Here is a 12,902-nt window from a genome sequence, read left to right as displayed (position 1 = left end):
ACAAACAAAAAATACCTAAAAAGTGCTGCAAATAAATAAATAAATATTTTTTTCAGTAGCATTTTAAAATATATAAAAAAATATTATAATTATGAGTATGGTTTTTTTGGGAATTTCTCCCTACTTTTTTTGTTTAATTTCATAGATGTTTGTTTTCAAACTAATTTTTAGGTGATTTTCTTGTCACCTTTTACTCATTTCTCACCATCACTTGTACATTTCTTACCAAGTTGATTGTTGCCTTTTTTCTGAAGTTTTAGAAAAAAATCAAACCAAAATGCTCATGATTCAAACAGTCAAACGGTTCTTAAAAAGCGTCTGAGTAAAGCAGCTCAGTAAAACTGATGCAGCTTCCAAAGGTTTAGTAGCTATATTGAAGAAGTTTGTTATGCTAAAGTATTTTTTTAGTATATTTTTTAATGGTTGTATATCTGTTCTTGCAGTACTTTGCCTTTATTTTGACCTCCTCTCGAGATGTTTAGGGCAAATTCCTTGTAAGTAAAATAAATTAATAAATAAAGCACTTGCTAATGAAGCTCATGCTGATGACGAGCAGCTTGCCTCATCCCTCTGATGTTAACTTATGGATGCATGAATTTAACATTATCTCACACAGTCAGCATCAAAGGTACACTACACGCCCACGCACAGGCCCCGGCACATGGCACATGTACGCACGCACACGCAGAGACCCACATGCACTGCCTCACTGTGTCGAAAAACTCACAGAGCCGCTCGGGCGCATACATCACACAGAGGGGGCCGGGATATAAGTAATTTAGCACAGTGTGACACTTTCACGGTCTAATTAGCCCCAGTGTTGCAGTAAACACGTCCCAATGACCCTCCAGTTCTGGTTACTCATTAAGAATAGATGGAGCTGAAGATGGCCAGAACCCTGGGACGAGTATCCAGCTTCAACCGCCGTCATTAGACGGAAACCAAACAAGGAAACCCTTTCCTTTGTGGTTCTGCATGCTGGCAGGAGATGGGGGGGCATGTGTTGTCAGGAGTGTTTTGAGGCAGATTTGGGGGAAAGCTCTGGAGAGATGCTGCATGGCATGTAGAGGGACAGACAGCCCTGTTGCTCGGCTGCTGCCTTTGACGCGGTGATGGGGATTTTCCTCTTTCTCGCTCTCTCTGTTGCGGTAGCAGACGTGGCCAGCGAGCTGTGATCAAACTGTGCCTTCATCCCTCCTCTCTCTCTCGCTCTCTCATCAGCTGGAGGGCTTCAGCAGCAGGGTGCCCCAGATTCATAGACCACCTCCCTCCTCCCGCCCGGTGCAGAGGCTGCCTCCTCCTCCTCACTGTGGAGCACTACTGACACCTTCTGGACGGGAAACTGGCTTACAACGGCGGGAAGTGAACGAGGGACAGCTTAGTGGTTTTAAAAAAAAACGTCTCCTACATAATATAAACTCAATCAAAGCAAAAGTAGGTTTCAAAAAGACATGAAGATCTTATTTACATGTTCATGATTGCATTTGAGGTTTTTGTGGTGTATGATTTTAGGCTCATGATTGCAGGTGGTTATTGTTTTTTTATTGTTATTGTTTTTATTGTTTTTTCTAGTTCAGACTTTTGTCTTTGAGCAGCTGTGGTGTGTTGGTTGTTTATTGGTATTTGGTTTGTATTTGGTCTTTTTTCTTAAATAGTTATTTCATGTTGATTTGAGTAAGATAGGTAAGGATAAGACTTGACTGTTTTTTTTTTTAAATTTTTATTTACTTCTTTATTTTTGAATTTGTTGATTAATGGTGAATTCATTATTATTATTGTTTAATTGCTTGTTAAAGTAGTTGTATTTCTGTATTATCATTAATATTATTATTATTATTTATTTGTTTACTTATTTTATTGATTACTATTATTACCATTGTTTTGTTGTAATGTACTGTTATGTTGTTTTGGACCCCAGGAAGTCTAGCTTGGCGCTTAGGCTTCAGCTAATGAGAATCAATATAATAAACAATAAAAAAATACAAGATAAATTATCTTCAATAAACTTCTTAGTGTACTTGTACCCACGGGGGTACTTTGATCTTTAGTACTTTTTTAGTTGCCCTGAAAAGAAAAGAATTGCAAAAAAAAAGTTGACAAGTAAACAACCTAAAAATTTGTGTTTAAATTAGGAATGAGCAAGAGAACGAGAGCAAAAAATATATAATATATAAAATAAATAATAATAAAAATGTAAATATGAAAAAATATCAGAAACATTTTTAAAAATACCACATTTCAATAATTAACTAAAAGTAAATAATAAATGATTAAAACATTTAACTTCAGTCAAAGTAGTAGTAACTGGATTTCTGACCAAAGCACCCTAAATATTGACAGTTCAATAGTATGAAAAAATGGCATTTATGACAAATTGTATCTGTTTCTTATTCTTATTTCTACCTATGTATATATTCTGCAGTTCACTGTAGCATCATGCACTTTAAAAATAAATACATTTCTAAATCCTACGAGTTTGTATATTGTATTGTAGCATAAGGCATATTTTTATTATATTTTCACACCTTGGATACTTTGCATTTATACGTTTTACATTTTTTAATATTTTATATACTAGTGTAAAACTGAAGCATGATGAAAATATTTTGATCTTATTTTTTTCTTTCTTATTCTCATGCTGCTTATTTCTGCTCTCTGTAATTCTCTGTGCTTTACAGCAAAGTGACTTTAACAGATCACAATTTCTCCACAAGTATTAAAGTATTTCTGGTTCTGATTTATACATTTGAAATATATATATTGAAAGGGCAACAGACTTAATCTAAGAATCAAAGACGTTGGTAACCACTGAATTATGACAGAGAATAACCATTAAAACACCAGTTATGGCTCTAAAGCTCTATCTGAAAGAGGTAGACCAACCAATTAGCTTTTTAATTGATTCATTTGGCTGCATTGCCGTACCTGATCGATAATCCCAATAGATCAATCAGAGGGTGAAGCGGTTCTGCATGAGGACAGTGAGGTGGAAAGAAAATGGCACATCAGCGCAGATCCTGAATCAATATCAGAATGTGGAGTTAATCTAGTGAATGTCCCTCTGGCAGAAAGAAGTGACGGAGAGGTTGAACAGCACAGCAGACCAAAGAGCCATTATCAAATAGGACCAGCTCAGCATGTTTCTCCCAAATAAGCCACTTCTTTTTTTTGGGTTGGAGGAGTGTAGCCAGGGTTCAGCAAACCTCCGGGGTGACTTTGGGTTGAGCACTGTCAGGGACTTTCTCCTTTTGTACACTGGAGTATTATATAAGATCCTATCGGGGCTTTTTTTGCATGCTAGGCCAAATCCAGCAGGATATTTAAGTTGTATGCAAAGCTCTGATATTTTTTATCCAAAGCTCTTTGGTCCGAGAAAAGGGAAATTAACTCAAGCTGAGCGCTGCATGTTTATACTGTAATCACTGAAATGCACTTTTTTTATTTTTAGAAATGCAAAGAGTCTTTTAAAGAAACATATTCAACTTTGAGACTCTCTGCTCTGTTCTAATCTCATTCTCATGAATGCAATACCTCAAAAAACCTTGAGTGAATTTCTTCAAATTTGGCACAAACATCCACTCGGACTCAAAAATGAACTACTGAGATTGTGATCATCATTGATCAAAGGTCAAGAACACTGTGACCTCATCCATCTCATTCTTGTGAATGTGATATCTTACAAACAACCTGACAGAATGTCTTTAAATTTGGCACAATCGTTTTCTTAGACTTTAAGATGAACATATTAGATTTTGGTGGTCAAATATCAAAAGTCAACGTCCCTGTAAGCTCGTCTGTTTCATTCTTGTGAACCCAATATCTTACAAACATCTTGAGGGAATTTTCTTGAAATTTGGCACAAATGTTCATTTGGACTCAAGAATGAACTGAAAAGATTCTGGCCATCACTGATCAAAAGTCAATATCACTGTGACCTTGTATGTGTCATTCTTGTGAATGCAATATCTTACGAACAAATTAAAGAATTTCTGAAATTTGGCACAAACGTCCACTGGGAATCAAGGATAAACTGATAAGATTTAGGGGGTCATAAGTAAAAGTTCGAGAGCACTATGACCTCTCATTCTTGTGAATGTGATATCTTAAGAACATATTGAGGGTATTTCTTTAAATTTGGCACAAATATTGACTTGGACTTAAGGATGAAGTGATTAGATTTAAGCAATCAAGGGTCAAAGGTCACTGTGACCTTGCACTCATCTTATTCTTATGAAGGCGATACCTCAAAATCACCTTGAGGGATTTTTTTCTTTTTTTTAATTTGGTACAAACATTCACTTGGACTCAGGGATGAAATGATTACATTTTGTTGATCAAAGGTCAAGGTCACTGTGAACTTACAGCACAATGTCTAAGGTCGGACTCTCTTCAAATGATACAAAGAAAATCTTTAATCAGCTGTACATGCATTGGCACAATGTCACATGTTTTTTTTCTTTTCACCTCGAATGTGGAAAAAAGAACAAAATGCATTAAAAATATAAAAACAAAGCAGGAACAAACTATGAAAAGTTCACTTTGTTCATGATATCGTGTTTCAAGCACCTCTCTTTACAATACTGTTGGCAGGTGATACTTTGAATTTTGTATGCAATGCTGACAATATAAAGCACCGCAAATACAACAAAAAGCATGATTCCCTTCATTGAATCGAGCAGAGCGGACACCTCCGCAGAAGGTTCGATCGGACGGACTGTACACACAACATTAAAACCTTATTTTTGCTTTCTCGTGGTTCTGTTAATGAATCATGGTTTAGAAACATTTTTTTAATGACAGCAAGGAGGAAAACAGCGAGAATAAGGAAAGAAAAGTGACAGCTAAGAGGCAGGAAAAGACAAGAAATGAGGACGGAGGAGATACTGTAGAGATGTTTCAGGTGCAACTTGCAGGACGAAATCAACAATCCTTTCCGCTGTTTTATTCACAGCACACAAGAAATGGGCTGAATAAAGACTAAGAAAAGGAAAAACTGCACTATGAGTTAGAAATCTTAGGCTGTTGTGAGGCCACAACCCCAAAATGCAACATTAAGGATTATTTCCCCCATTTTTTTACCTGGAGCTTATTTTCCTATTTGTTGTGTCTAAGTGACTACAGAGGAAACAGTTTTTGATAGAGGGCTGCATTCTGCTTAACAGGCTGCAATGTAACCACTCTGCAGCACTCATGTTGAACTGCCGATTTATTCCATTAAAAGTGTTTGTTTTTGCCTCTGACGAGCTCAGATTTGTTTACAACATTGTTTAAAAGATCCCTACAGAAATCCTCCTTTTTGAGAGGAGTAAAATTCGTTTTATTTAACCAGAAACGGCCCCAAATTGCCATCACCAAATCCACCAGCTTTAAATAAACAGGGATTTTAGTGTTAAAGTGGCAGCATACTGATTATTGTTGGAACAGCAGAGAGTAGAACCAAAATGGTTTTTGTGATTTCTATTTCGTTTTTGACAACTTTTAACCCTTTGAAACTCTGAGGTTTCATTTCTTTTGACCAACTTAGCAGGAAATGTTCCACAAATTGCAAGAAATCAGTGAATTGGGAAAAGAAAATTACATATAGATGGAGGGGACAATTATTAGAAATTACCCAAAAAGTAGGGAAAAATGTCCTCAATGAAAAAATGTTTCTCAGTGGAGTCTCGTGTCTTTGATAAAACAGCTTAAAATCTCTGTCAGGAGTGAAAAGCTGCTGTAAAGCAGTGAAAATATCTAAATATAGCCTTAAATTGAACAGATGTTGACTGTTGTTGTTCCCACGAGTCACTTAGACACAAAAACATGGAAAATTAGGGTCCAGACAGAAAGTTCCCCTTTAGTCCTGGTTCTACAGTAGGCACTATGAGACGCAACATGATAAGAGACGGAGGGAAAAATCACAGTGAAGTAAAGACGAAACACACAGTCATCTCTGTATACACAGGGCACCTCCCGTTACTGCACGCCTAAATACAGTTCGTGTGTTTTTGTTAGTGCACGGGGCCGTCCTCGGTTTGAACTCAAAACATAACGCTGTGAAAATCACACTAAAACATCAAGAGATCCTTCAGTACAGTAGATCCCGAGCGTGTTTCAACACTCCCCGGGGTTTAGTTTCATCTCATTATGTTCACGATATCGTCATTTACTCAAAATTGATTACTGCAGCTCCATATTGACGCCTGTGCAATTTTTTTAAACTAAATGAAACATTTCCTGACTCTGGGGGTCCCTGGGGATCCAGAGTTATTCGGCTCTACGGAGCATGAAATTCAAGTCTAACCGTCCAGAGAGGAAAATCCAGCACGCTGCTGACGGCGTCCTCACCTGGATCAGAGTTTCTCGCTCGCTCCTTCACTGACCCGCTTCAGTCCTCGTGGTGCTAACACAGTACAGAGTAAGGCTTCACTGCATTGAGATTCAAAGTTTAGGATTTTTTTGTCCACCCCCCCGTCAGCCGAGGCATCATCTCAGAAAGGCACGCGACTGAGCTCCGCGGTTCAAAGTTCACTCCGATTCCTCGCCCCTTTTTTTTCTTTTTTTAGCAGCACTTTGCATTGATCTCCGTTCCAGAGAAAATGACACTTTGTGACCTTTTCGATAATATCAACATACGTACATATTTACAGAGAAGATCGTCTCGTTTGACGAGAAGGTCAGTTGATATTTGTTTTTGTTACTTACACACAGAGAGTGAAGCGAGGTGTGTGTGTGTGTGTGTGTGTGTGTGTGTGTGACTGTACATATGGCAAGGATGTAGAAAGATACCACCACATGGGGAGGAGACAAAAAGAAACACAGCAGAAATGATGGTCTGTGTGTGTGTGTGTGTGTGTGTGTGTGTGTGTGTGTGTTGAAGTGGGTTTTATGAGTGCTTGATGGTGTATTTGCCTTTCTGCAGCTGCGAGATGTAGAGCTTGGACTTGGTGCCATCCAGCCGTTTGAACCAAACCTCGTCGTTGTTGATGGTGGTGATGATGGCGCTGCAGGACACAAACATGCAGGAGTGTTAGCAGTTTCAAGATTTCAAGATTTTTTAAGACTTTTTTATTACTGGCACTTAAAATGAAGTTTAAGACTGATTTTCTAAAAACTAAAATTGAAGGACAATTTCATTTTGCTTAAATATTTAGTTTGACATAAAACATGAAATGTCTTTTATCCAGTGACAAATTTAGATGCTGAAAAAAGCCTTTTTTGAGTGAAACACATGAAAGACAGTGAATGTTTCATATCATCACAAAAATTTCCTTGGCAATTTTTATTCTGCAATTGAGATTCAACTGCTGGGATTCCCATCAGGATGAGTTTAAGAAAATGATTTTATTAAATTAACAAAATTAAAAATTAACAAAAAAAATAGATGTTACAAAAACATTATATTTTGGCTTGGTTTTACTACAGCGGGAGGAAGTGGGGACACATTGTCCATCTTTATATACAGTCTGTGGACAATCATTCGGCCTGATTGTCACAGTGTCTCTTTGTTTAAATCCACTCAGAATCATTTCCATTACAAATTTATCCGACATGTGACGGATAAATTTGTGTGTGAGTCATGTGACTCACACAGTGAGTCTCAGACACGAACATTTGCAAATGAGTACACACATTTAGCGACATAACACGTGCTACAGCAAAAAGCATGACTCCCTGTCATTATTTCAGAGCTATAAACACACACACACACACACACACACACACACACACACACACACACACACACACACACACACACACACACACCTGGTCGGGTACTCGTCCTTCCTGTTGATGCAGATGGCCTGCCCCCTGCAGTACCACTGGTTGTCATAAAAAAGTCGTCCGTCCTCGAAGCGCGCCACATGGTGATGTCTGTCAGGCTTGACTGCGGGGACTGGAGAGGACGGAGAAGGACAAAGACAGATGAGCAGGTAACATTTGTCTCCTTTTTCCACTCTGAACTTGAGTGCTTTGAGCTCAGTTATTGAATCAGCGCCTCCTGTGTGACTGCGGGTCGATGGCCGCGCTCTGCCAGGTATCGACTGTAACCGAGGACGAGGAGGAAACTCTTACCGTCCACCTTCACCCTGTGGGGCCCCAGAGATGCCATCGCCTGAGGACAGAGGACACAGGACACAAGCATGAGGTCAAATCACAACACACTCACCGAGCCACTGATGTGTGTTTCTGAAATACCTTTCTGATCGCCGTCCAGTCTTCAAGTATATCGAGATCCTGCAGCATGTAAACAATATACGGCCGTAAACGGAGCGGTTAAGGAGGAAACACGCCGTGAAGAGGCGGGAAACATCTGTCTTTAACGCTACAGATGAATGATGAGAGGAATGAGACGAGGACAGGACGAAGACAAAAGGATATCAGAGACAACGACAGGCTTCTTCTTCTTGACGGGGCAGAATGGGTCTTTTTTCTTGTTTTTCCGGGAGTGCAATCCGTCATTCCACAACTCTGGAGAACAGAGAGGACACATCAGAGAGAGGACACACTGAAGGACATTCCCTTCAAAATCCAATCTGCATTATAGATTATCAGTGATAAACCATGCATCTTCTCAGTTAACCCTTAGGGACACTTTATGTGCTTTTCATTCTTCGTTTTTGATCATTTTGGCTGTGTTCATGCATATATCATACATTTTGGCAACATTGTGTGTTTTTGTTTCATCAGTGAATTTCCAGCTCAGCTCCTACAAAAAATGTCAGTTTGAATGGGTTTCAATGGAGCATTTTTTGACCTTAACAGTCTGAATTTAACTATTTAGTTTCCACAGCGTATTTTAGACTTATTGTAGGAGCTGAGCTGGAAATTCACTGATTACACTCAAATACACAATCTTGCAGAAACTTACGTCGTCACGTAAAATGCACCAAACGGTGCCTAAGAGTAAATTGTTGAACTTAGTGTTGAATAAAAATATTACGTATTCATAATCTATTGCTTAACAACGCTTTTTTCTACTTCATAACAATATCAGCGGACTACTGGCTGTGAGGATGTGAGTGTGAGCTGCCGGCACCTGAGGTAATGTCAATACTGTGTCTGTCCTCCTCCAGTCTCCTGATCTTCTCCTCCAGTTCGCTCTGCACGGTGTCAAACAGCAGCAGCTTCTCGCTCTGAGACACAGAAACGTGCAGAGCGACACACAGCAGGCGGGAAAAAAATCATTAAAAATCATCTCTGAGAGCCGCAGACTGGCCCTCAGCTCACAGTCTGTTTATTTAGCGGATATTCTACATTGTAGTTGATTTGAACAAAATGAAATATGACGTAGAAAATGCAAACTGAGCCGACACACGAGCCCCCTCACCTCCCAGTGCTGGCAGGCGGCCTGGATCTCACACTCGTACTTGTTCTTCACCGACTCCAGACACAGCTCCCTGTAGATCCCTGCCACCGGCATTTACACAAGAAATCAATCTGAGGCAGCAGCAGGCAAGATTTTTGTTTCTGATTAAAGTCAATGTGCAGCCTTTGATTTGCACAGAAGCATATTGCATTTAACTGCATTTTATTTAAAACATTTGATTCTGTTTAATATCAGGCTGAAATGCAACATTAATTCAACATGATTCCTAAAATAATGCAAATATAAAGAGTATATTTTGCTTTTTCTGGAGTCAGTTTATCATCGACATTTGACTTAACACATCCTAATTTCTGTGAGGAAACAATTATCGTTTATTTTAGAGAAAATGTGATAATGGTTTTATTGTGAGGGCTCTGACTGTGTGGCTTTCTCGCAGTATTTGATATTGTAAATTTGATATTGGTATAACAGAGTTGTCTATTGTTAACAGGTGTGTGTCTTCACTCATTGGGATTTTATTCCGTCATTGAAGTATAACCTTTTTTCCTTTATTAGAATTTGAAAAAAAATTAGGCAATAGCCAACTTGGCAAGAAATGTCCCATAAATCTCAAGAAATTAGTAAAATGTGATAGATTACATGAAATTTTGCTTGAAAAAAGAGGAAATCTATCAAGAAAACTTATTTTTTTTATTTAAAATTATACTAGATAAAAAATATGTTTTTAATTTTTTTTTGCATTTTCCAGGTCATTTCCTTGTTATTTTTTTGTACTTTTATTTTTGCTTATTTTCAATAATTAATTTTCTTTGTACAGTTTTTTGTGCTAAATTTGGGCTATTTCTTAAGTTGCTCATTGTCTTTGGTAGAAATTAAGCTTATTTGCTAAAGTTTTACAGGATTAATAGCAGTGCATTACCAGGTTTACCAAACAGCAGACATGAGCAAAAATTGTATTTATTAAAGGCAAAGTATTTTCCATGTTGCTTTTTCTAAACTGTGATTCTACTTTTTACTTTAAGTAAATTTTTTTCTCTTTACTGAAGCATAATTTAGAGGCAGTAATCTAGTTTTTACCTCATTACATTTGCTACTCATACCTCTGTTTTAATATCTTTGTCTTAAAACTTCTTTGTACAGGCACATTTTGAACAGTAAAGCCTGTGATATGACACACTGACCCACCGGCGACTTTGGTCCTGATCTGCATGTTCTCCTGCAGGTTGGCTAAAGGCTCCAGGTACTCCTGAGCACAGCCGGCCATCACCTCCTGCAGCTTGATGTCCACCTGACTCAGACGCTCCTTATACAACCTGGAGAGTCAAAAATAAGGGAAAAAAGGCACAAAAATCATAAACTGTAGAAAAATTCAAAATAATGGCAACAACAATATTAATAATAATGATAATAATAATAATAATAATAATAATAATAATAATAATAATAATAACAATAATAATAATAATGTGAATAAAAGTCAACAGGTCTTTCAAAGTGTAGGCTGTGAGGAGGAAAAGCAGAATTAAGGATAGTTGCAAAAACTCCCAACTGTGTTAATATTGTCCTGCCAGCAGAGCTGCACAACTAATCAAAATATCAAAATCACAGTATGGCCAAATCTCACCTAAAATTTTGCACTAAATACCACTGGTGTTCTGGTAACCGCTGTCCCCGCTGCTGTGCCACTCACACTCAACAAATAATGTCAAAGTCAGGCTGCCTGTGCTCTCACCTGTTTTATAATTTAGTTTGCTGGCATGATGTTTATTTCAGTAATATTATAACATTTCCCCTTGCTCGTAAAAATAAGTCATTAGATCTTTTTACTAATAAAATTACGATTACTTTTCTGATATTATAGCTTTATTTTCATAATATTACGACTTAATTCTGATAAAATTATGACTTTTTTCACTCGTAAAATTAAGACTTTATTATCATAACATTACAACTTCTTTCTTGTAAAATTACAGCTTTATCTGGTAATATTATGACTTTATTCTCTTAAAATTATAACTTTTTTCTCATAAAATTAAGACTTTATCATAATATTACAACTTTTTTTTGTAAAATTTCAGCTTTATTCTTGTAGTATTACGGCTTTATTCTCGTTATATTATGACTTTATTCTCATAAAATTCTGACTTTTTTTTCTCGTAAAATGAAGACTTTATTATCATACAATTGCAACTTTTTCCTTGCAAAATTCTTTATTCTAGTAATATTATGACTTTTTTTTCTCATGAAATTAAGACTTCGTCATAATATTACTTTTTTCTTGTAAAATTAAAGCTTTATTCTTGTAATATTACGACTTTATTCTTGTTAAATTATGACATTTTTCTTGTAAAATTAAGACTTCATTGTCATAAAATGACAATTTTATTCTTGTTAAATTACAGCTTTATTCTTGTAATATTACGATTTTGTTCTCATAAAATTACAATTTTATTCTCATAAAATTAAGATTATTTTCTTGGAAAATTATGACTTTATTTTTGCAATATTACAGTTTTATTCTCCTAAATTGCGACTTTTTTTCTCAGAAAATTGCGACTTTATTCTCAAAGTCTCAGAAATATTTTTTCCTCAGTATGGCCCAAAACTCTGCTGTATTAAACCTCCTGGCTGTCAATGAAAAATAGAATAAAATAAAAAAAAATAAAAAAGAGGACTTACTGCTCCTTGAGGTCGGTGAACTGTTTCTCCAGAGTGGTCATCTCATCCAGACACTCCATCCTCCTCCTCTCACAGTCTTCATCGTCCATCTCTGTCCACAGGAGACAGAAGACAGCTGAGACATCTGCTCCACATTTACCTCCATCATCCTCAGACTGTCAGCGCGTCAGCTCTCCGCGCTGCTGACACACAAACATGATAAATGTTGCATTTGCGTGTTTGGATATTTGAGGCCTGTGTCTCCTACCCGAGCTGTCTCCATCTTCAGACACCGACGAGCTCACCGTGTCCTCCTCGTCCGTGCTGCTGCCGTCCTGCTCCGGAAAATCCACCTCCATTTCTTCGTGGTTGCTTTCTTTCTTCTCCCGGGAGTGAACCGGCATGGCGGCGGGCAGAGGAGCCGGTGTTAACGGGAGAAGAGGAGCTGTCGGTTGATTTTACCGGGAATAAAGAGGCAAAATGTACCTCAGACCGCTAACCGGTTAGCTAGCCCGCATCTACACAGCTGGGAATGCAAACATGGCCACCGTTAGCCAATCAGAGGAGGCTTTGCTGAGGCCGTCCAATCAGATGACCGTATGAGTAACTATCTGCCGCGCAAAGACTCTAGGGAAATGTAGTCTACAGTACTGGGCAGGAAAAAACTACGTTTATGTGTTTTTGAAGAAAATAACATCTTAAGTTACGTTTAACCCTCAGGGCCCACTTTAATACTGCACACACAAATACTGCTCTAAGCACAAAAGCACTTCTTAACATAAAAATACATAAATATTATTTTCTACTTCCATTGAGCTATTTTTAACCAATATCATCCTAATCATAATTATCAAATATATATTAATTTTCAGAACTTTGACCCTTTAAAGGTCAAGTTTTTGTCATGCCACTATGTTTTTAGGTGAAACTTTTT

The 12,902-nt window shown here is 37.6% G+C and overlaps 1 protein-coding gene across 1 annotated transcript; it reads right to left on the bottom strand.

The window, feature by feature from the left end:
• Positions 1–4,388: 4,388 nt before the first annotated feature.
• On the bottom strand, positions 4,389–12,532 carry brms1lb (BRMS1 like transcriptional repressor b). Its single transcript, XM_042503923.2, has 10 exons — positions 12,237–12,532; positions 11,990–12,080; positions 10,496–10,623; positions 9,311–9,390; positions 9,020–9,116; positions 8,362–8,451; positions 8,179–8,243; positions 8,056–8,095; positions 7,747–7,876; positions 4,389–6,983 (listed from the first exon to the last, which is right to left on the bottom strand). Exons 1-10 carry the CDS (start codon positions 12,370–12,372, stop codon positions 6,866–6,868), a joined length of 975 nt encoding a protein of 324 aa, XP_042359857.1. The 5' UTR covers positions 12,373–12,532; the 3' UTR covers positions 4,389–6,865.
• Between the last annotated feature and the right edge of the window lie 370 nt (positions 12,533–12,902).

Source organism: Plectropomus leopardus, chromosome 16 (genome assembly GCF_026936395.1).
Source record: "Plectropomus leopardus strain MGB_pleo_1.0 chromosome 16, ASM2693639v1, whole genome shotgun sequence".
Taxonomy (NCBI): domain Eukaryota; kingdom Metazoa; phylum Chordata; class Actinopteri; order Perciformes; family Serranidae; genus Plectropomus; species Plectropomus leopardus.
This window is presented reverse-complemented; position numbering and strand designations above follow the sequence as displayed.